This window comes from Amphiprion ocellaris, chromosome 2 (assembly GCF_022539595.1).
Source record: "Amphiprion ocellaris isolate individual 3 ecotype Okinawa chromosome 2, ASM2253959v1, whole genome shotgun sequence".
NCBI classification, from domain to species: domain Eukaryota; kingdom Metazoa; phylum Chordata; class Actinopteri; family Pomacentridae; genus Amphiprion; species Amphiprion ocellaris.
This window is the reverse complement of record NC_072767.1, coordinates 35,865,134-35,889,015: the sequence shown is the minus strand read 5'-3', so window position 1 is coordinate 35,889,015 and position 23,882 is coordinate 35,865,134. Positions and strand designations below refer to the sequence as shown.

General features: G+C 38.5%; 3 protein-coding genes across 7 annotated transcripts; 1 reads left to right on the top strand and 2 right to left on the bottom strand.

Moving 5' to 3' along the window:
• Positions 1-31: 31 nt before the first annotated feature.
• On the bottom strand, positions 32-8,722 carry LOC111569595 (vacuolar protein sorting-associated protein 4B-like). Its single transcript, XM_023271814.3, has 11 exons — positions 8,500-8,722; positions 6,903-7,014; positions 6,646-6,790; positions 4,070-4,128; positions 3,866-3,985; positions 3,620-3,776; positions 3,370-3,518; positions 2,547-2,628; positions 2,170-2,389; positions 1,018-1,158; positions 32-929 (listed from the first exon to the last, which is right to left on the bottom strand). The coding sequence occupies exons 1-11, from the start codon at positions 8,518-8,520 to the stop codon at positions 828-830; spliced, it is 1,308 nt and encodes a 435-aa protein (XP_023127582.2). The 5' UTR covers positions 8,521-8,722; the 3' UTR covers positions 32-827.
• Positions 8,723-10,206: 1,484 nt separating this feature from the next.
• ankrd29 (ankyrin repeat domain 29) lies at positions 10,207-16,689 on the bottom strand. Of its 4 annotated transcripts, none has more exons than XM_023271857.3 (10): positions 16,494-16,689; positions 15,816-15,926; positions 15,417-15,515; positions 13,615-13,737; positions 13,252-13,350; positions 12,824-12,922; positions 12,617-12,715; positions 12,191-12,286; positions 10,717-10,815; positions 10,207-10,631 (listed from the first exon to the last, which is right to left on the bottom strand). In XM_023271857.3, the coding sequence occupies exons 1-10, from the start codon at positions 16,503-16,505 to the stop codon at positions 10,548-10,550; spliced, it is 921 nt and encodes a 306-aa protein (XP_023127625.2). In that variant the 5' UTR covers positions 16,506-16,689; the 3' UTR covers positions 10,207-10,547. The 4 variants fall into 4 exon arrangements, with proteins under 4 accessions (XP_023127625.2, XP_023127627.2, XP_023127626.2 ...); XM_023271859.3 differs by having other exon boundaries at positions 15,757-15,926; positions 16,494-16,688; XM_023271858.3 differs by having other exon boundaries at positions 13,615-13,713; positions 16,494-16,688.
• Positions 16,690-18,417: 1,728 nt separating this feature from the next.
• cts12 (cathepsin 12) lies at positions 18,418-23,840 on the top strand. 2 transcript variants are annotated; one of them, XM_023271789.3, is made up of 8 exons: positions 18,418-18,478; positions 19,243-19,388; positions 19,490-19,609; positions 20,561-20,725; positions 20,808-21,029; positions 21,108-21,276; positions 21,986-22,091; positions 22,184-23,840. In XM_023271789.3, exons 1-8 carry the CDS (start codon positions 18,448-18,450, stop codon positions 22,281-22,283), a joined length of 1,059 nt encoding a protein of 352 aa, XP_023127557.1. In that variant the 5' UTR covers positions 18,418-18,447; the 3' UTR covers positions 22,284-23,840. The 2 variants fall into 2 exon arrangements, with proteins under 2 accessions (XP_023127557.1, XP_054875242.1); XM_055019267.1 differs by having other exon boundaries at positions 20,808-21,276.
• The last annotated feature ends 42 nt before the right edge of the window (positions 23,841-23,882 follow it).

Below are 23,882 nucleotides of genomic sequence, written 5' to 3'. Positions count from 1 at the left end.
ACAGAACATATTGAGTAAGATACAAGAAAAGTGCATACGACCTCCTTTTTTTATTTATGTAACCTCTGCAAACCCCCAAAAGAAACACTTAAATATATTTTAAACCCAAAGGCGACACAGAGTATACCAAGCTATAAATAACTCAAAATATAACTGACTAGTAAAGTATGACAGTTTGGAAATGCAGCTTGATTACAGCAAGATGTAGAAATAATCTAATATGACGAGATGTTAATTAAATGTGCAGAAAATGTGCATTAAACTTCACTGGGAAGTTTATTCTGATTTAGAAATGCTTTCAAAAGTGTTATTGTATTTAATTTTTAGTAACTCAGAAGCAGAAGTTTGTATGTTGTGGAATAAAATAACCACTAAAATATTATATACATGTTTAAAATTGAGTTAGATTTTATAGTATAAATTCCCATTTATAAAAGACAACCATGAAACTAGTTTGCTCTCAACATCAATGAGAAGAATGTAGTGCTGGAAAGGTGCATCAACTCACTGTAGCATCACCTTCTGCTACTTAAAGTAAACAGTAATACACTTTCATTAAAGAAAACAAAGTATTATTTGGTAATAAGTAAAAGAAATATGAAAAAACCCTAAAAAATGTAAAGCCTCTGCAGACTGATAGGTTAATAGTGCTGAAACAGTTGATTCACTTATTAGTGGTTGATATAAAAAGGTAAGTGTGAACTTTGGGCTACAGCGACCTCTTGTGGAACTTTCCCACCATTTTTGACACAACATGATTCGAATAATTAACAACCTAATTGAGAGTGAAGATAATTATCCCATTTATGAGGAGAAAGTGAGTGTTATCAGCCTTCTTGCCCAAAATCTTCAGTAAACTTCTTCAGCTTGTCCAAGTCCTGCTCGTTCACTGTCGGCTTGGTGCTTGATAGTGATCTCAGCATGTCGGTCTGTACGGAGAAAACGAGGCAAGTCAGACTAGATCCGATCACTGTTCATCAACAACAATGACCGACAGACAGCTGAATCTTTTCTTACCATGGACACAACCGGCTCCAGAAGTTTCTCGCCAGGGACTTCCATCCAGGTCATCGGCACAGCGTTGGGATCTCCAGGCGAGCAGGGAGTCAGCAGGTCGTCCACTACTACACCAGGATTGCTAAATGATGTCCCTCGAACCTGAATTAGTGTGTGCAGAAGACCCAAATAAATACAAATGGTAAAGAGAAGGCTTAATCCCAGTGTCGGTGAAGCTAATTTAGGTTGAGAAGTCCGTATTTATTATCTAGTGACAATTTTGGAAGTTTTATTGACTTAGGATGCTTGAGAAAGCAGAAACAAGCTGTAGATATGCAACTGACAGACTGTATCATCACTTTTTCAGTCAATATAGCAAATTTGTTAGCTTGTTGTCAGCTTATATACACATCCAAGCTTACATAGCAATGTTATTCATTCAGAGTCCTGTTTGATGCAGCATTTAAAAGAGCTTCTTCTCTACTGTAGCTCAAAACAATACTATAAGAGCACGGACCAGTAAAGTTGTGGGCTGTGTCACCAAAACACGTATGATTGAGGTCATAGGTCTTAAAATGCAGCACAAAGCTAAGGTTAACAATCATTACAATTGCTCCCCTCTTTAGCTCTGGCCAACCAATCTGTTAGGTAAAGTAGCAACGCACCAGGCAGAAGACCAGATTTAAAACACAGGTGTACTGCAAAATACAAAGTGATCTACCTGATGCTGACAGGCTTACTCAGCATTGTGTGAACTCTTTTGGTAAAGGCTTGAATGAAACAGATGTTTATTTGTATGTAAAAGTCTCACACTCCAGCTTTAATTAAAAACATTTTCAAATCTCAACAACAATAGCAGTGGGTTAATCTTAATTTTATCTTTATGGAATGTCTAACTTCATTATCCATCTACGTCTTCACTATCTGTCTACCTCTGATAATGATTCTGAATTAACTTTTTAAAAAAAAATTTAATGATTTCTACAGAAATGTCAGCTAACGTAGTTGTTCTTTGCATAAAGGGAAATAAGGTGAGGGTTTTCAGTAAAATATGACAGTCAGTATTAACATGGAATAATATATTCCAGTGGGATTCCCAAAGGAGTCTTGCATTCCGATAGAAATTCAACAGGTGGGTAACAAGTGCAGGTGTGACAGTTACAGCAGTTTTACCTTTTTGAAGTGAGTGGCTGTCTGAACCTTCCTGACAGGCTGCATGAGGGCGTCCCTGACGATTATACTGATGTCAGCTCCAGAGTAGCCCTCCGTCTTTTTGCCCAGAGTCATGAAGTCCATCTCTGTCAGGTCATTGGAGGTGGAGCCCAGATGCAGTTTGAACATGAAGGAGCGGGCGTGCTCCTCCGGCAGAGGAATATAGATTCGCTTTTCAAACCTAAGACACGCACAAAAGGTTCAACCAGCCATTACGAGGCATTTAACCACTTAAATCCTGGTTGTTTTCCCTTATAACCGGGATGAAAACCAGCTCTGAATGATGACCAGAATCGATTAATTCGGACTTTAATTCTATAGAGATAAGTTAAGCTAACCTTCTCCTGATAGCTGAGTCCAATGTCCATGGTATATTTGTTGCTCCCAGGACCAGGATTCCATCATTATCATTTCCAACACCTGACAGGAGGATAGAGCAGCACAAATTACTTAAAGCTAAAAAAGTCAATTAATTGGTCAACTGCAAAGCAGGTATAGATAAAAGTACATGTAGAAGTACATAAAACTACATGTAGAAGCAGATAAAAGTACAGGTAGAAGTAGATTAAAGTAGAAGTAAATAAAAGTACAGGAAGAAGTAGACAAAAGTACAGGGAGAAATAGATTAAAATACAGGAAGAAGTAGACAAAAGTACAGGGAGAAATAGATTAAAATACAGGAAGAAGTAGACAAAAGTACAGGGAGAAATAGATTAAAATACAGGAAGAAGTAGACAAAAGTACAGGGAGAAATAGATTAAAATACAGGAAGAAGTAGACAAAAGTACAGGGAGAAATAGATTAAAATACAGGAAGAAGTAGACAAAAGCTAAAGCATCAGCCGCTTTAGTAAAATAATAATTGTTTTTATGTTTTCCAGTGCAACAGTGTCTTTGTCTTAAGTCACAGTAAATGAACATCTTTGGGGTTTTGGGATGTTGTTCAACTAAAATGAGCACTTACATACAATACCTTGGGTTGTGGAAATATTTTATAGACAAAACACTTAAGAGAAATGAAGAACTGAGAAAATAACTGTTAGTTTATTCAATAATGAAAACTACTAGCTGAACCCCCAGAGGAGAAAGGCATTTTTTACGCTACTTAGTGTAGAGCTTTTCAGCTATTTTCTCTAATTTTCAGGTATCTCCTCTTGCTCACCCTGCATCTGGACGAGGAACTCCGTCTTGATTCTGCGTGCTGCTTCACTCTCGTTCTCGCTCCTGGAGCCACAGAGGGAGTCGATCTCATCAATGAAAATGATTGATGGTTTGTGTTCTCGGGCTAAACTGAACAGGTTCTTCACCAACCTGGAGACAGAGAGAGGTGGAGAGAAAAGAGTTGGGTTTTTTTTAGTAGTCGGCTTCTCATACTGTCAGATGAATTAATTTATAAATGACCTGGGCCTCACTTTTCACTTTCCCCCAACCACTTGGACACGAGGTCAGAGGAGGAGATGGAGAAGAAGGTTGAGTTGTTGGCTTCTGTGGCCACCGCCTTGGCTAGATAGGATTTTCCTGTTCCTGGAGGGCCAAACAGAAGGATCCCTCGCCAAGGAGTTCGTTTTCCTACACAAACAGATGAAGTATTTTTATTAAAAAACGCACATATTCGCAGCAGTTTCAGGAGGTGTAAAACTCTAGCTCTGGTTTCCAACCTGTAAACAGATGTGGGAATTTGATGGGCAGGATGACGGCTTCTTTTAGAGCTTCTTTGGCTCCTTCAAGTCCGGCAACATCGTCCCACTTAATGTTTGGCTTTTCCATAACAATGGCACCTGTAAGAGATCACAAACTCTTTATAGACTGAACATTTACTTATTTTATGAAACGTAATTAAATTCTGCCTCAGTGTAATTCACCTGAGAGTTGATTTTGGAATTTCTTCTTCTCTGGGTCATCCCCTTCATCGCTTTCACTGCTATAATTACAACAAAAAGACAACACATTGCGATATATTAGGTTTCATTGGTAACCAAACAATACTTGACAATTACAGTCATACAATTCTAATTACTTCAATGAAAGAAGCAGTGATGGAACTGGAGATTTATGGGGAAGTTCCTGACAAAGACTTAAAATTAATGAAACGAAAAGAAAGATATCAACACCATTCAACTGGGACACTTCCAATTAAATACTTCCTGGCAAATGTGACCAGTTTTAATCCTGCGAGGGCAAAGTGCGTAGATTTTGGCACAGAGCCTGTGTGGGATATGCTCAGTGCTAAAGTGTAAAATTGTTGACTGAATTTAATTATAGATCAGGCTTTAGCAATTAATAATTCATATGACTGATCTCGTCACTCTAAAACAACTGAACCAATCACAGTCAAGCGTGATGACAACACCTCAGCTGATGATGAAGCCATGTCATCAGCTGATCACGTTATGGTGTGGATGGTGCAAAGTGCATTCATTTAACGATATTTTAGTCTTATGTCTGCATTAAACTACATAGAAAAATGTTAGAAATCGACATAGCAGAACATGAGGTAACATTTTTTTGTGGAAATTGTGGAAATGAGATTATGACACCCAAAAATAATCAGCTTCTGTTTACTGCCTTCAGACCAGAGTTATAACCGACCTGTCTGATGTGTGTGGAGGTGTGTGTGGTTACTTTGTAGCAGCCCACTGTAAACTACAGGTGATTTAATGAAGGTAAATGTAGCAGGCGGTCGTGCAGATTGGCACGACCGCCTGATAATATCAGAGGCTGCAGATTTATCAACATACCAGTATGTGTCCTGGTGATTTCAGAGAACTGGAGGAATTCAATGGAATGAAGAAGAAACCTTGTACATAGTAAAAAGTAGATTTGGACACTTTGCCACATCTGTGACTTATTCACATCCATTTAGATTGATTTCTAGAAGTTACTGTTTCAGTTACAGTAAAATCCCTCTCAGGTTATTGATTTAACCCCATTAGAATACTTATCAGTTTTGTTTTTCAGGAAAATAATCCCTTCATGCCTTAAAGTGGCTTGATGTGAGTCTTCTCTGTTAGGTCCTCTACAACGGCCAGATCTATGAAGTTCCGTCCTCTTTCTCCACCCAATCCTTCCAGCTTGCTGCAGCTCGAGCACACCAGCTCATCTATGATTCTGCTTTAAACTGTAAAATTTCTCTATGTAGTGTTTTTATCTGTCACAGCGTATGAGCATGTTTCAAATAAAAACTCTGGAATCTTGAACCCATGTCACACAATGGCAAATTACTATACTGGAGTACTTTAGGCATTCGTGTTCAAACTGAAACATGATTCTCAAGAAGAATAATGATACAAGATTGGGGCCTTAGGTTTCAGCCATGGTGTGGAGTGCTTTAATCACTCACAATGTTTCTTTCAGCACATAAAAAACACCATCTGGAAATGTTAACAAGGTAGACAAACTATCAATGTTGCTTTTTGTGCTAAATAAATGAAGCTATTGGCTAAGAAGTGATTAATTGACATAGCTTATTTAAATAGTAGTCAAAGTATTATTTTATCATTGTTGCACATTAGTTCCAAGGACTGTGCTCCTCTCCCTAATAAATGAAGGTGTCTCTGTATGTGTGTGTCTGTTCTTGGCCTTTGACAACCATTAATCTGCTCAATTTCAGACTTTGCAGGTGTCTCTTTGGATACCAAAGGAAGTGCTGTGCCGAGTTTCACAGTGTTTGGATGAGTGGGCTTCAGATTATGGTTGCAAATTGTTTTCTGTTATGCCTTTACAAGAGTATTCTTAGCTTTCCTTTGGCTGCCTGTAGGTGGAGCTGAAGTCTCAGCCGTAGCTAGGCAACATTATCAAAGGCAAGATTTTTAAATCAAGTAGAGTTTAACTACTGACAACAAACACTGCACTAGCTGGGTTTAACAACGGACCAAGTAAACATCATGCTTAAAGGTGCAGCAACTGGTGCTGATAAAATCAACAAAGTGGTTGCAGATGCAAATAGTTCTGAGACAATTACGCTTAGTGCAAGGTCTTAAATGCATCCAGTTTCCACTGTAGAACATCATTTGTGCTGCCTCACTTGAATGAGTCCCCCACTGGTTTGTGCTTCTTTTCCCACCTATGAATCGTGCATTCTATGTTTGTTATCAAAATCCTACACATCTGAAAAGTGAACTTCAAGATCAGGTCAAGTCTACAGTGAGGCAAACATTTCAATGTATACATTTTTCAATAGTCATTGCATATTTAGACAAGTTTAAATAGATCTCTCTTAAAGAAATCCTTTGGAAATACACTAGTTATAATCCAAACAAAACCAACTTAGCTTATATAATAAAGCTGTCTGTATTTTCCCATTATTATTACCAATTAGTTGTCTTTTAGAAAGTTCATCAATCTTGACAGAAAACCTAAAACTGTGAGCACAAACAGTTACCATAGCAGCAAACACAGGGAAATCAACTCATTCGTCAGATTTATTGATCAGTCTCACCCTTTGTCACCAGACTCTTTGACAGGTTTGGCTGGAGGAGCACTGTCCTTCTTCTTCAGATATTCCTTCAGCTGCTCGGCTCTGTCCAGGTAGTCTGCACACTTGGCCCTGATGCTCTGCCTCGCTCGTTCGCCCTGAGTCTCATCTGTGGCAACATAACAGTGACTTAGATTGCGGTGCTGGGTAGAACAGAAGTAGAGTTTGAAATTACATGAATGCTGTCAAGATCAGTCACTGAGACAAGCAAAGTTCCTCACACTTGACAACATGAAGGAAGTACTGCACTGCACTCTGATAACATCTGAGGGCCTCTTCATAGTTCTTGGCTTTGTCTTCCTCGGCAGCTCTGCTGGCCAGATCAATAGCTTTCTGAGAACAAAGAACATGAAAGAGAATAATTAGGTTTACAATTTTTAAATAAGGCATGAAGTACATAAGTAGTAAATAAACTGGCTAATATATTGTAAACTAAAAGTCTTTAATTAACTAAGATCAGTTAGATGGTAGTAATTCTCTCATTTGTTGTGTTTACAGGTTCTGATAAATCCTTTAGGTTGGTGCTTGCTTCCTGTTTGGTAATAAAACAGTTACATAAGTAATTACAGTAAAATAACTGATAAAATTTTAAGTTGCTGATTTGAAGCTTTGATACTCTTATTTGGCACTTTTGATAAACCTAATGATGCTATCGTGTAACATAGAGTGGTTGTCATAGAGTAGTTTTACAGCGTTTGTGTTGAAGGGGAGCTGGTGTGCTTGAGCAAGTTGGGAGGAGTGAGTGAACAGAGGCAGGAACTTCAAAGATCTGCACATTCTAGTTGTAGCAATGATGAAGGTTTACATCTAAAACATTTTCAGGCAAGAATGGATTATTTACTTTGATAGACAGAGATAAGTTGTCAGATATTAAATCAGCAGCTGTAGAGGGACTTTGAATAGCTCCTAAAGATAATAACAACTAAACACAAGCTAGCATTCAGAGTTTTTCTCAGTGTAAAGTACTGCAGTGCATTGCAGGTACCGTAAACATGCAGAGACAAAAATAGTGACCTATGATCTGAAAATGTTATTTTTCTAGAATTCATTTTTTAAGTATTGCCAATTCACGGTCACACAAATATACATCAAAAGGCAAACTGACTCTTTATTAAGGGGTGTGAATACATGAAGATTGTGATTTTAGTAACATGACAAGTAACAGAAAAATGCATAACCCAAACAGGAAATAGTATTTTGGATGAAGATGATTTTATAGATCTGACAGGAAACAACAGCCACATCCAAGCCATTTTAAGGTGGGCACGGATTATTTAGTTGAGAAAAATCTAAATATGTAACTTTGGTGCACAGAGATGAGTTTTAAAAGAATGATCACTATGTGGAGAGGAAACTCGGCTTGTGGAGGTATAATACACAGAAACCGTCAAAAAAAAATGTAAAAACGCACAATATTCTCCATTGACATGTGAAGTAGAAGCCGAAAGCAGACAAAAATCGACTTATTTACTTAACTTTTACTCATGTACTTAACTATCAATGGACTTTTTAAATATACTTTGTTACTTTTCAGTCTGTTCAAGAGGTATTTTTTTTCACAATCTAGCTGTTTAGCTGCTGTTATTATAACTAGCTGAAACATAAAGCATTACTAGTGATTCAACAACCATTATTTGGAGAATAGTTATTAATAATTCACCCATGTTCGTTGTTTTGAAGGTAAATTTGTTTCAATTATCGTACTTTCGTTGTTTAATGTGCCATCTAGTATATTTAAAAGCTGAAAATTTGCTCTTTTGACAAAGAACCATCTTATGTAACCAGGTAGCTCGATTAGTAAATCTCTTTGTCACTCACCTGTAAGTTACCGCCCGCCATTAGAAGTTGTTCTGTCGGTTAAACTTCACTAAAAAATACAAATATACGGGTTTCAATACAACTGTAAACCTCTAGCTCTTCTCTTGTTTGTTATTTCCTACATAAGTTTCGTCGTCGGACAACTTTAATCGCAAAACATCCACAAGGTTCGCTTCTCTTCCGCATCAACACAAACTCCGCTGTCGCTTCCGCGGTGGCCACGTGACGTCACGTTGTTGTCACCTTTCACAGCTGATGCTTCATTCATGCCTTTCGAAATGAACAGAACCTGTCACATTTACCAGGTTGATGTCAGTTCATTACTATTTACTTTACAGACAAACCAAAACAACAAGAATTTAAACCTAAATAAACAGAAAGTGACTGAATGAAATCACAGCAAACTTGACTTGCAGGTGTAGCTGCATTAACACTGACCTCTACTGATTATTGCACTATTTTCAAATTTTTAAGTGTGAGACGTTGTGCTGTCGGCAAAACAGGCCATTCCACTTTCTTAAAAAAAAAAAAAAATGATGATAATAATAATAATACTTTTAATTTACAATAAAACAAATGCCAAATGAGGCAAATAATAAAAATAAACTCAACAAAATAAGATCGCAAACATGGAAATAAACAAGATAAAATAGTTAAGGCAAGTCAAGATAGCAGTTTTTGTTATGACATTTAAGACAACAGCCTCTGAACCAAATGGCCTTCCAATTGAAAAGATTGATGTTACTAAATTAACCTTACAAGACTAAACATGATCATACCTGAGAAATTTATATATTAGGAATGAAATCTAAACAAATGATATAAAATACTGCATAACTTAGTGAGACCCTACTGTGCTATTAATTATTGAGAATAAAGAAAATAATTTAATAGTAAATCTAGACATGGTATTATATGTTACAGATGTTAATGTAACTAAAATTAGTCATATTTATGATGATTTACAGTGCTATAATCTTATGTAAAGTTGCAGTTTTCAGACATTGTATTTAAGTTGCAATTTGGGTAACGGACCCTTTAAATAGTCCAGGAGAAGAGATGCGGGTGCTGGTGAGAAGACGTTTACCCATAAAGTCACATAATGCAGTACACTAAATAAATAACTTATAATCTGACCATACCTGCTGTCTATGTTGCTGACAAAAACATCTGCCCATTGCTCAGTGATGACTAATCTAAGTTCACCAACTTACAATAAAACAATAAAAAGTGTTTTTATAGCTACTCAGCTACTTGCTGTCATATTTTGTTGGTTATGTTAATGATTGAGGAGGTCACACTCTGTTTGGGGAAGCATCTATACACACAAAAATGTGACTGAAGCAGAGAAGTCTCTAATAAAGCACTTGATATGACAGACATTCTGACCTTAGAAAACAGACTTGAACAATACAACAATAAAATAATATCCCAATGGTTTTGGTCAACGTGTGATTAGAATGACAGCTGAATAGATGCAGATCAATTTTTAAAAATTGTTCTTACCTCTGTAAAATAACCAAAACAACAAACAACACGCCTCAGATGCCCACGCCTAATGCTGTCAATTGTCAATGTAAGTAATAAATCATATTGTTTCTACAATATGCAACATGGCATTATTGTTTTATTATTGTCACTGCAAAACCCAGCTTTTCTAAATAAAATAACATCATTTACCACAATAAACATGCACACTGACACTCCTTCATTAATAAATTAAATGACACTTTATTACATTTATTTAAGAAGGCAAATAAATATTGTGCAAAATATCTAGAAATCTTACAACACCCAGGGTAAACAAAATAAATGTAGAACAACAGCGTAAATTAAATGATGCATATGGCAGACAAATTTATATTGTGTTACTTAATCCAGGTTTGTTCAGCATATGACAGTTTTCATTTTTAGCTGCAATCTAAAGCAAGCACTGTGTGCAGTACATGTTGTAATTGAGTAGATTTGACACCGCTGTTGTCTTTTCCTCTCAGTACACATCAACAGTGTTTTACAGGCAGGCATGAAAGCAGGAGTCTGGGCTGTCATCAGCTGTTTCCATTTGAGATTTTCGGATGTAAAAGCTTAAGGATGCGATCGCTTTTTGTAAGATCTGCAGGGAGTTCGTTATTCTGCAAAACAAACGAGAAAAACTTTCATGAGTTGATTTTACTGACTTGTGCTCTGTCTGTTTTTGATTTTGTCTTTTAATTCTACCTTGTTGGCTAGTGTGGGGTCTGCGTTAGCACCAAGCAGCAGCAGAATACTTCGAAGATTTCCTCCAACAACTGCAGCATGCAGGGCAGTAGAGCCATTCTGGAGACAAATATGAATATTCTGACATGTGGGGAAAAACCTTACTCTCTTTCTTGACAAGTGTTAGATAAGATGATTTATGTTGGTCATATATTTATACTAAATAAAGAAAAATAGAGCCTGCAGGCGGCTACATAAGCTTAGCACAAAAACTGAGTCCCAATTCAGGAGCCACTTCCTCCAAAGGCCTCGTCTATAAATGATGTAAAGATCGAACTTGTTGACACATGATTAGAAACCTTGACAGCCAAAAAGTTGGGAGTCACATAGTCATTTTGACAGGATAGACACGCAAATAATAACAGTTTATTTTCTTCCTTTTGTGTATACTAGAGGACATAGAGGTCATGCAATAGCTGCATTTAAAGATCTAGTTTTAGGACCCCAAAGTTTTGCTTGACGAGTCCATCGTATTGTCAAAAATGGAACAGTCACCAGTGATAAATGAATCCTTGAATAGCCATGAATGATCCAACTGTTGGAGCCTTTGTGGCTGAAAAAATATACAAATTTTGAAATGGGACAGCCTTCGTGGCACTGCAGGAACACATTTGGTTTTCAAATGCAGCCTTTGAAGGATGCTGCCCCTGAATTTGGACACAGCTAAAGACTAAAAACAGAGAAAAGCCACTAGCCTGGCTCTGTTCAAAGTTACCAATCCGTACCTACTGGCAACAATGAATATCACGTTTGAACGCATTCACTGTGTTCAATCTGAACAAAGAGACGAAGACATCGCTTTTGTGCCAGATTGTTTCTGAGCATGGAAACAATCATATGCGGCACCACCTCTCTCTTCCCTAAAGCTCGATATTTACTGTACAGACAGAGGATGCTCATCTAACCCTTCACAAGATATCACAAAAGCATTTTCCACTGCAGGAGCTTGGGGGTCGTTTGAGAGCAGCATGAACATTTGTATTTGTTGTGAAAGCAGGAATCATCCCTAGAGAACCTCTATTAGGTTTGTTTTGGAGAAGAAAGAAGAACCTACTCCGGGTGAAGGTATGTCTTAGTACCCCTGAACAAAACCGTGGTACTGACGCTGATATGCTAAACTCAGATAAGACAGCTAGCACAATTTTTCATCCTTCTTGAGGTCCTTGTTGGATTGTAGTCCTCTCCTCTCTAACATCACCATTAGAAATGTGAAATTTGCCCTTTAGGGTAACATAAAGAATCGCCACTGTTCTTTTTCCTACAAACTTATAGAACTGAACAAGATATTACTGGTCATTATTTAGGTGTATTCGGACTTAACATCAATTATATTAATACAATTGCAAAAGAAAAAGGCAAATTTCACTGGTGTTCCTGCCTCACATCTGCCTCGAGTTCGTGCAGAGGAAATCCCCCGTATGGCAGCATGTTCTACCTTGAGAAGGCCAAGTGAAGGAGAAAACTTGAGGAGTTCTTCGATGACGCTGTTGTGTCCTTTCAAAGCTGCTTTGAATAAGGCTGTTGATCCATCCTTGAAAGAGAGCAGAGAAAGCAACAAATATTTAAAAGAATCCTCACTCCAGATCTACTTACTCACTTGCACTAAGATTTTCAACTAAATCACATGGCTTTTATCAGCTCTCCATTTTCTCAACCCCTAAAATAAAAATAACTTGATTTGAGCAAAAAGCTTCCAGTAAAAGACTCCCAGCCTGGCGTTTTGCTCTTTACTCTTATTTCAAGGTTGATTAATATTCCTATTGAGTACAGCAGAGCTGAATGGTACCAATCAATAACGATAATCCCTTAATTTACACTTCTATGTACTTTGCTGGGCCTAAAACAAAAAAAATCGATGTACTTGTCTGTCGGCATCTCGGTCTGCACCACGTAGAAGCAGCACCTTCACCGCCTCACTGTGACCCATCTGAGCTGCCATCCACAGGGGGGCAGTGCCATCCTGAAAACACAGGGATGAGGAGGAGGTTGTGGAGGACATAGGAAGTAGAAGGTCACTGGAAAGAGGAGGGTGGATGCAAAAACTGTGCACTAAAGAAGACAACATTACCTCTCTTGCTTGGTTAACTTTGGCACCAGATGAAAGCAGCTGACGAATCACAGTCACATGACCCTCTTGGGCAGCAAGGAAAAGAGAGGTGGCACCATCCTGGAATATATTAAAAAAAAGGGGGCTAAAAAGACAGTCAGAAAAGTAGCAAGTGTATTATTAACATGCTTCTATAGTACTACTATTTATAACTAGACTTTTGTGCTGTCAGGTTGTTTTCCCCAGCTTGAGGACGAACACTAATCCCACCCAATGTGATTCACGTCTGACTCAGCAGACTGCAGAAACCTGAGAGGCTGGATTCCAGCTGCCGGGACACTGTGCGCAACTAACCATCATGTTCCTGACAGACAAGGAGGCTTAAAGACAGCAGCATGAAGGAGGTACTGACAGTGAGAGGCTGTAAATGTGGATGCAAAGGGCCTCACATTCAGCTGGTCATGAACGTTGGCTCCATTCTTCAGCAGGGTGTCCACCACCTTGGAGTGACCGTACTGAGAGGCGACGGTTAGCGCCGTGCCGCCGTCCTGCCACAAAAACACAATGGCACACATTTATTTTAAAGCATAGGGTGTATTCAGCAAAATGCAAACAAAGACAAGCTGAGCGTCCCAACTGTGAGCTGCTGCGACAATCTAAAGAGTGCAAAACTCAGCAGCAAACTGCAAACTTTGTGCATTTCTTTATCTCTACATGATGCATTCTGAAGTCTGATGAATGATAGCAGTCGCAGCAAATCACGCCCAGTATTACAAAGGCTGTGTGCACGTCACTGTGGCCGGCCGGCATACCTTCGTGTGGAATTCAGTGGAGGCACCGAATTCAAAGAGGAGCTTCACAACGTCACAGTGTCCCTGTTGTGAGGCGAAGAACAGGGCGGTAGAACCAGTCTGCAAAGATAAAAATAGACACGGCTGCTTTCCTTAGTTACCTTTACCCTATTGTTGAACACAGCCTTTACATGTGTCTGTTGTTATCTGAAATGATGAACAGATTCAATTAGTGTCCAAGTATCTAAGTAGATTCTGGTGGATTTTCTTGTTCTGGATTTAATTTTCCACCTGTGTTAGCAGCTTTAGCCAAAATAATGACATGTGTACTTTTCAAACATAAAACTAACAAGACAAACACTTTTATTTGTAAGGAACGATTCCAATAAGACTCACAACACACCGTCTTACTTGCAAAGACACATTTATTTCTGTGCTAGACTTTCATCAGGCCTGCAGGCTCGAGTATAGTATTTTCCTGATGAAGGTCTATGACCAAAATGTCCCGCCGATGCAAGTCAGACAGTGTGTAGGAGTCTGAAACTTTTGGAGATGCTCGTCCTTCTCCTACGCACCTGCCTCATGAAACAGATGTGCGAAGAGTTCCTTTGGTTTAAAGGAATAGTTTGACATTTTGTTTTTGTTGCAGAATTAAGTGAGAAAACCAATTCTCCTCTTGTGTCTGTGCACAAAACACACATCTACAGGCAGAGGACAGTTAGTTTAGCACATAAATCGAAAAGCTGCTGTACAGATGCTCAGTTTCTTCAGTCAAATCTTTGCTTCAAGCTCAGGAGGACTCCAGCATCGTCAGAACGGTCAATACATATTTAATTTCAGCAAATACTGTTTCCTCCGGACAGATTTTTCTGAGTGTGAGGTTACATAGTGCTTTCCAGTTTGCTGTTTAAATTCAATAATATTTGCAACAATGCTGAGCATCAGACTTATTGAATCATTTAAGTAAATAAAAAAATTGGACAGTGAGTTCAGTCTTTCATTTAACTGGACTTACAGGAAATGGACAGTAAGTCTAAAAATGAAAACACAAATTAATCTTTATGTCTGTAAGTTACTGTAGACAATTTATATGAGCCAATGTAAAAATATGTCTATTTTCATGAATGGCAGGAATGTTTTCTGCAGCACACACTGAATGTAAATGACATTAAAGAATGGTCTGCCACTGCAGTGTAGCTGAATCTATGTTTACTAGTATATAAGTAGAGAGATGTTAGTATTTTGGTACTTCACAGAGCTCCACATGAACTTTTTTGTTGTTGTTAAAGTTCATTAAATGTGTTGCAAAAGTTACAGAAAGTACACAGATGAAATGATGCAAACACAGGAATGATCTGGTCTTTCCTGGTGTTACATCAACTTGAGACATCTGACTCTAAAACGCCGCCAATTCAGCACCGATACAATGGAGGGAACTGAACTTAATTTGTGGTACAACACTGAAAACTAACATTTAGAAAGTTCAGCTGCAACAACACAACACAATGTGTACAGTTTTAGCTAGAACTACTTTATACTGATGAAATCAGACCTATTTCTGCTGTCAGGAGTTTTCTCCTGTAAGCCCAAGACCTCGTTGGACAGGGAGTCTGTCTCCTCACGAATCCCAGTTCTACCTGTACTGGTAGGTAAAAACGAATCCACCTATCAAGACCTCTAAAGCTCACTATTACCACTTAATTCTGACAAATACCAAACTGTGAAAAACAAACATTAACAGTGTCAGACTTTTCCCTGGTGTGTGCAGTTATTTCCTAGAGTCTGTAGTCCAGAAAAGTCATGAGGAGATTTTCCCATCGTACCTCTCTCTGGTAGTTGATGTCAGCTCCTTGCATGATAAGTTCTTTGACACACTCATAATGTCCGCTGTACGATGCCACCATCAGCGCCGTGGTTCCATACTAAAGAAAAGAAACATGCCAATAATAAGACTTGCTGACAGCTGCTTTGGATGTGATGATGAATCCACTGAATTCTGCACATTTACTGCTCAAACTTTACGATGATGGATACAAAAAAAGACATAATATGGATGTGAGATTGTAATGAAAGCATAGACTAAGATATTTACAGTCCATGGATGGTACAGACACAACCACATGCACCACAGAGGTTAAGGCTTGAAGCTCTCTGTGTCCCTACCACAGGTGGCTTATGGCTAAAGCGTGCAGCTGAGCAGCCGGGACATGCAGCGTCCGTACACTGTCTCTGCAGTCGGCGTCCACACGGCCACTGTTGAGCAGCAGCTGCAGCAGAGCCAAGTTCCCCTTCCTCGCTGCCCAAAACACAGCATTAGCCAGGGGTGTTTCCTTCTGAGGGGTAAATACACACAACAAACACTGACCTGAAACCACCATTATGGCATTACACAGGCTGACAGCAGGCAATAACAACAGCAGGGTCCTGGTGATGTTACTAAGTGTGGAGGTGGATTCACATGAATGACAAGTGAGTCACCAATCAACTGTGCATAAAATCAATAACCCATCACTTCAGAAGCAACCAGAGTCAAACTTGCATTACCTTAAATTATCTTTACCTCCAAATTGAAGGATTTCTTTCTAAATTATTGGTGGGAGTTGCTTTTTGTGCCCCATATTAGTAATATATAGACACACCAGTGCATATATGCTTAATGTGAGAAAGAACCACGGGCTATTTGACACCATTACACCCTCTCAGAGCTACACTGTATGATTGCATTAAAGTCTAAAGTCAGCTCATCTGCTTCCTGCAGCAGCTCCACAGTTAAACACACCACGTCAATGCAAAGAAACCAGTGTGCGCTTTGTGAGGAAGCAGCCGTGATCTGTTTTGTCATTGAGGCCCAGTGTGTAAGGCTGCGTGGACAGCATGATGCGTGCAGAAAGCTGGCTTACCTTGAAAGACATCCTGCGCACCTCATGCGTGACTCATGGCTCTTCCTGCGCACTCGTTCATTAGACGCGATGCTCAGCGCCACTCGCCTGTTTTGCCGCACAGTGTTTGGGTGTTGGCGACATAATCATAACAGGCAGACAGCTGAGCTCATCCTCCGCAGTGACTCCTGGGTGGAGGTGCGGAAGGGGACCGCCAGGGGGCGCTGATGAACAGAGTCCTGCTAGTGTAGAGGCTGCGGGGCCAAGTGGAGACACAAGTATCCAAGAAAAAAACAAGTACACATTTCTTAACCCTTAGATGCACCAGTGATTTGACCCCACACTCTTCCACAAGTGGGTCAGAAATGACCCGTATAAGAATCTAATTGTTTTTAAGCCACTTTTGTCATTTTGGTTAAGAATGATAATTTGTATTATTGCTTGTCTTATATTTTTGTAAACACAAGAAAGATTTCACATTTGAAATATGTTTATTTTTCACTTTAGAACGGATTTTGAACATTTTGATAAGTGAATAAGAAGAATATTACACAGAACAGCCACGGAAGAATGTCAGCGTCCATTTTGCTGGGGCTTTAAATATTTAAATAGTATTAGAATCATTTTGGAGGAAATGGGAGGAAAATAAAATAAATGGGTTTCACTGGATGCGATATTGTCACAGTACAAGATAAGCTTCTGTGTTAATAAATCATCCTCTTCATTTCTTCACTTAAGCATACTTCTTGTTTACTTATGGTACAAATATTCAATAAATATACATTTAAAGAGTATAAACATTGTTTTTGAAGGGGGGTTTCTTTCCTCAATATATCCTATTTGTATTTTACTTGACATATAGGTTATAGTTCTGCATACTAATACTACTACTACAACTACTACTACTACTACTAATAATAATAATAGTAGTAGTAGTATTTCCCAGCTCCAGTTTATTCTTCTAAAATGTTCTGAGAACCTTTTTTTTACTTAAACTTCCTTGAATGTTCTTCTTAAAGGTCGGGTAAAGTTCTCTGAAGATATTGCATTGAGATCATCCTCCCTTTGTTGTCATGTCATATCTTACACATTTTCACAAGAACTGCAGTTAGATAGAATTTGAAGATATTTTTACTTTATATTTCTACTCCACTACCCTTTTCTTGAAAGTTTTAGTTACTAGTAACTTTTCGGATCAAAATTTAACATTAAAAGTGCACCGTAAGCTTAAAACATACAATACACTGTAAGAGATCACACCAGTGGTTGTGACCTTTTTGGTAGCTCCTCCAAAATGAAGTTTCACCTCTTAAATTGAGTACATATCTGTAGTGCAGAACTGTATTTTTCTAATTTCCTATGCCATTAATCATGACACAACCCCTTACGGTTATCTTATGACCCCAGAACCAAAAGTTGGAAGCAGAAATAAACAGTTTGACCGAACATAATGGAGTTGAACTTGATGTTTTACTACAGTGCGATGCTGCCTTATGCATCAGTATTATCACCTATGTAATATCATACCAGTCACAGCAGCTGTTTGTGTTTAGGCCGTGTACTTTCACTGATGCTTTAAATACTGTTTCTGAAAGTTTACTTTAGTCTGATACTGAATGCATAAATCTCACTCGCAATGGACTATTTTTTAATTAACGCATTGGCACTTTTTCTTAATTAAAGTTCTTCTTTCACTGCTGGTTTTGGAAAGTTAGATGTCAGGTGTTGTGCTCAATTATAAACCGGTATTTGAGGGATTTAGAATATTGCAGCTTTGGCTGTCTCTCAATGATAATAGCTGTATTGCTGAGGCAGAGCAGGGAAAGCATCTTATTTTTGTTGACTAATGTCCTTCTCAGGTGCTCGCAGAAGTGTTGATTTAGGGATTGAGTAAAAGTACAGTGGAAACATATATTTTTTGGAAAGCTATTTAAGGCAGGTTGATAGTCTGTCACCGTTCACTCGCTGTCAGAATATGGGAAGAAAACAAACTCGCATCTGTGCAGGTAAGCTGTTCAAGACTTTTTATTATGTTTAGAAAAATAACTGAAACTTCGAAAATGTCAGTTTGTATATAGAACATTGTTTTTAAAGTCCTTTCAATGAAAACTAAATGTATGAACTTCACAGTAAGAGAGATGAATGCTTTTAGTCTACTTTAAACCTGCAGCAACAATGTCAAGTCCTTGTCGTGATCTATTACTAATGTATAATCCTCTTGCTAAATTAAATTCAGACACTTTAACATTTTTATTTTATGTCTAGTCATATTTTTGTTAAAGTTCATCCATTAAAGAGTGACATTTTTCTAGGTAGAATACATGCAGCAGTGTGTGTTAGCAGTGGAGCTTTTACAAATGAGCAGAAAGATTAAGTGTCAACCACAGTTTAGAGATGAATATAATGTTGTTGTTTTTTTGCTGAACATACATTCTTCTTTTTTCACTCATAATCATCAAAGCACAGAACACATTTAATGGTAGATGTGTTAAAAGGTTTGTTGATTCATGGTGGAGTTTGGGTCAGGGAACTCCATCTTTTTGGTAAGCAGAATGCATCCATTAGAATTAAATAGCTCATCTGTTCTCTGATACATTCAGCTCAGACATAACAACCAGCTTCTCTCTGATGATTTAACCTGTAGGTCATATGGTATAAAGGAATAAAATGAGCTTTATGCTGCAAAAAGTCCTGATCTAAGTGTACAATAAGAGTAGTTTCACAGCATTTGTAGGTATAATTGATAGGTGTAATGTTCTGGTCCATGTAGACCAGCAGGCCTGCTCCCTGCTGAGGGCTGCTCTGCTCTCCATCCTGCTGTGCGGCCCCCAACATGTGCTGTCAGACTCGGACGAGGCGGCTTTGACTGAGTGGGAGGTCTGGAAAAGCAGCCACGGTATAAGCTACGATGAATCGGTAAGACTCACTTCATATCTCAAACACTATATGAGCACCAGCAATAAGTACAAATGTGCTGTGAGCCACTTGAGTTTGTGTTTTTTTGTGTTTCCATTCAGGACGACATGCACAGGAGGGCCATCTGGGAGGAGAACAAGCGTTTGATTGAAGACAGTAATCAAGGGTTTTTCATGGGAATCAGGCCTTTCTCTATGGCCATGAATAAATATGGAGACCTCGTAAGCAGTCACATTTCATTTTCCTTATGTGGTAGCATTTGGTTCTGCAAATAATATGTTTAAAGGAGCGGGTAGGTGGGTTTTTATTTCTGTTCTCCTGATTTGTGCTACCTGCTGATATGTGCTACTAAGCCGATTGAAGTCATGGCTATTAGACTGCAACTAGTTTGCACTACAGCAGCATTTTCCAACAAGGCAGCACAAAAATGAGCTGTTTCCCCCTGTTTCCAGTATTTATGCTAAGCTAGACCAACTAGCTGCTGGCTGTACTTGCTATTTAAAACACAGACATGATAGGAGTAGCAATCACCAATCAAATCCTAAGTATTTCAGTAGAAGGCAACTGGACGATAGAAAGTGTTTCACCTTTTACCCAAGGAGCTTCTTCAGGTCTAACTGAGTTCAGGCATACCAAATAACATAGTAACCAAATTACATGTTCTATTAATAACCCAACAGTCATATGTCTGTCAGTGTGAATGGTTGTGAAACTGCCAGGTGATGGATGATTACAGGTGTCAATGTTGGTGAAACTACCCTTGCAGGAATTTCAAGACTGAATTGTAAGTACCTGATAAATGCTGCCATAGACCACCTCCTCTGCAGTTTTGAAAGCATTCGCATGTGGAGTTATGTGAGTCCCAGGCGGTTAATGGGTATTTAGACAATTTCAGCATGACAATAAATACCTGCTGATTCCCTAAAATTAATTAGTAGTGAAGAATCGCCTTGGTTGACAAAAAATGTCTTCAAGAGCAAAAACAGAAATCCAGTTGCCTTCTGCTGAAGCTCTTCGCATTTTCATGACCTCAATGAGAAACTACACAAACTATTCATCAACCCCCTAGCAAGAAAGCAAACAAATTAATTTTCCAAAATGTAGAGCTGTTACTTTTAAATGATAACAATATGATGGATTTTTTGAAAATAATCTGTGTTTTCTGTATGTAGACAAAACAAGAATACCAGATTTTGCAAGGTGCCAACATAAACGCCCAGTTCGTAAGGAGAGGAAGGGAAGTCTCAGCCTGGAGACTGCGTCACAATGCAAAGAAGTTTGATTCCTGGTTTGTCGACTACAGAAAAATGGGTTATGTCACTGAAGTTAAAGATCAGGTAAGACATTCCAGAAGTCAACTGAACGGGTTGTATGCAGACTAAATCACAGTCACATTTGTATTTTGGATGTTCTTTTTAGGGTTACTGTGGCTCATGCTGGGCCTTCAGCACTACAGGAGCTATAGAAGGACAAATATACAAGAAGACAGGTCAGTTGGTATCCCTGAGTGAGCAAAACCTAGTGGACTGCTCCAAACAGTACGGAACTTATGGGTGCAGCGGTGCGTGGATGGCCAATGCCTACGACTATGTGGTGAACAACGGGCTGCAGTCGACAAACACCTACCCATACACCTCAGTGGTGAGACTCAGCCTGCTAGCCTGCCCAAGACTAAACGATACTGTTCAGCCTGCAGTTTACATTTATTTCTCTCAACAGGACACCCAGCCCTGTTACTACGACAGCAGACTCGCAGTTGCTCACATCAAAGACTACAGGTTCATACCCAAAGGAGATGAACAGGCGTTGGCTGATGCTGTGGCAACTATCGGGCCCATCACAGTAGCCATCGATGCAGATCATTCCAGTTTCCTCTTCTACAGCTCAGGTTATTGACCTTAAAATTAATGAATAAATAAACTGGAAATTACCTTCCCAGCACCAAACAGCAGACAATCAATGTTAGCAACCAGCTGGTGAACATTGTATCACATATTATCAATTTTAAAGTCCCCCTTCCAGTAAAAATCGAGTTTCATTACCTTGGTAACATGTCCATATGGTGTTTTTTATACACTAGGAGACATATCCTGAGCAAAGAAAGCGGTCAAGGCCATGGATGAGCATTTTCCCCATTGAAGCTGCAGCTTACAGAGGACAGTCTCAAAAACTCAGATTTAGACTTCTGGGGTTTCATACAAAACAAACTTAAACAACAAATCCCATCAACTTGCAGGGTGGGGCTTTTTGTAGCATAATTCTTTCTCAAGATCAGTTTTTGGTTTAAACATGCATGGCTGAATGAGTCCTAATTGAAATTGTGTAGTGAAGAGTAGCTTTACAGTGTTGGAGCAGAGTCGTAGGTGAGCTGGTGTGCTGAGTTGCAGCAACATCTAAATAATTTATTACAAGAAGGGATTATTTTCATGGAAAAATGCCTAAATATATAATGTTGACACAATGAGTTCAGGTTTTTGGGGGTTAAATCAATTACTGATGAGAGACTTTAAGGTGATAATATGCCAGTGTTGGGTTTTTGGTGTTTTCTCCTAAAAAGCCATGAATCGGTTAATGGGGTATAAAAATTGTGTTTACAGGAATATACGACGAGCCCAACTGTAACCCGAATAACCTGAGTCATGCAGTGTTGCTGGTCGGCTATGGTTCAGAAGACGGCCAAGACTACTGGATCATCAAAAACAGGTCTGTTCAACTCTGCACTTAAAGAATTACATTTACAATCACTGCATTTTATATTCAATATAAATTCCTGCTTTTCTATTCTTTTTCATCAGTTGGGGATCCAGCTGGGGTGAAGGCGGTTATATGCGACTGATCCGGGATGGCAGAAACACCTGTGGCATTGCCAGCTACGCCCTGTACCCTATTCTGTGATTGTGATACGATGCTACAGTGCTAATGCCCTTCCACTGGACTGGAGCTCCAGAAAACATTAGTCAGTGCTGATGCAAGCCATCTTTGTACTCCTATCATGCATATTTTATCAACCTTTATGACAGTATAGCTAAATGTTTGTGCAAAGATTCACATCAACCTTTGCCAGTGAAAACATGGCTTCTCTCAGGGATGTAGAACACACACAAGCCTGGGTGGCTCAATATTCATATAATATTAGCATTTAATTGGTTCGTCAAACTTGCCAAGTGCAGCTTAAATAAGTTGGTAACAGCAGAATATTCATGGACCCAGTAGTTCAACCACATTATGCAAACTATTATATAGCACATCTGACCATGCAACAATTTATTAGCTACACTATGTGTTTTGCATTGATAAATTAACAATTAACTAAGTACAATAAATCAGACATTTAAATGAGATGCAATTATCCATTTGCAAACTAATGATAAACAAACATCAAGAACAAAAAGGCAAACAGGGTGAAGTAAGTTTTAAACCCATTTTTGATTTGAATTCATTTTGATTGGGCATATTGAATAAAATCAGTGAAGTTTTGACAGAGGTAACAACACACCTCCATATACAAACTGCTCAATTCAATACACACCAAACAAGACAAATGGGCATATTTTGTGTAACAAGTCTGTTCACCGATTTTAGGACCTTTCTCCACTTTGCCTCGTTCTAAAGTTCAGGATTTAGCTTTGTTTTGTAAAGGTCTGGTCACCTTCATGGGAGAATCCTAACAACTGCTGGCTTCACCCACCAGGACACTGTAATTTGTGCAAAATTTTCAAGTTAAGTCTGATTAATTTTGACAGTTAACCTTTACAAAGCTGACAATTCTGACCTCTAAAGAAATGGAAAGCTGGAGAGTCCAAAATAGACAGCTGTGCCAACAAATTCACTTTTATCTAACCTCCTCTGTCAAAGTGTTTCACCAACAGTTTGCACCACCGTGAGCCAGTTTTCAATTAGCAAATGAACCTTTTCCCCTCTTTTGTAAAACTCTTTTGAATGACACGATGCTTTTTTTCATATCAATAATATAATTAATATTGTCTAGTTTGTAGAATAGGGTCTAATTAGACTGTTGTTTTTATTAGAATTGACATCTCCTCTGTCTGTCCACTTGATAACCAAAGTGTAGTTTTTGGCGACTGTTTTTTGTCCAGGTGTACAATGTCTGGCAGATGTTTGGATTTGCAGCCATGCTGATTTTGTAAACTGTACCAAATACAATAAATCAGTCAGCATGTGGATACTGATTCATGGAACCATATCAGTCACAGTTTTATTTGTAATTTTCATGTTATATTGCCAGACTGCAAAATATTAGTCTTTTTGTTACAATAGCATTATGTTAATATAACACATATACTTATTATTCTATCACATATTGAAGATAAAAAATGGTCTTTTTTTGAATTGTCAGTGCAAATAATCCTTTTACATCTGTATTTTATTTTCTATTGGAGATTTTTGATGCCTTTGTTAATCAGCTGTAATAAACTATTTTTCATCAGCTGATTTAAATATGTTTGCCCCTCTTTTACACATTGCCAGAATGAA

Coding starts and splice junctions, on each gene's coding strand:
- LOC111569595 (XM_023271814.3), bottom strand. CDS start 8,520: ATGGCGGGCGGTAACTTACAG. Junction 6,791..6,902: donor CTTCCTTCATGTTGTCAAGT/GTGAGGAACTTT, acceptor ATGTTGCCACAG/ATGAGACTCAGGGCGAACGA. Junction 3,986..4,069: donor ATTCCAAAATCAACTCTCAG/GTGAATTACACT, acceptor GATCTCTTACAG/GTGCCATTGTTATGGAAAAG.
- ankrd29 (XM_023271857.3), bottom strand. Junction 12,923..13,251: donor ACGTTCATGACCAGCTGAAT/GTGAGGCCCTTT, acceptor AATATATTCCAG/GATGGTGCCACCTCTCTTTT. Junction 10,632..10,716: donor ACCCCACACTAGCCAACAAG/GTAGAATTAAAA, acceptor TTTGTTTTGCAG/AATAACGAACTCCCTGCAGA.
- cts12 (XM_055019267.1), top strand. CDS start 18,448: ATGGGAAGAAAACAAACTCGCATCTGTGCAG. Junction 18,479..19,242: donor ACAAACTCGCATCTGTGCAG/GTAAGCTGTTCA, acceptor TGGTCCATGTAG/ACCAGCAGGCCTGCTCCCTG. Junction 22,092..22,183: donor TACTGGATCATCAAAAACAG/GTCTGTTCAACT, acceptor CTTTTTCATCAG/TTGGGGATCCAGCTGGGGTG.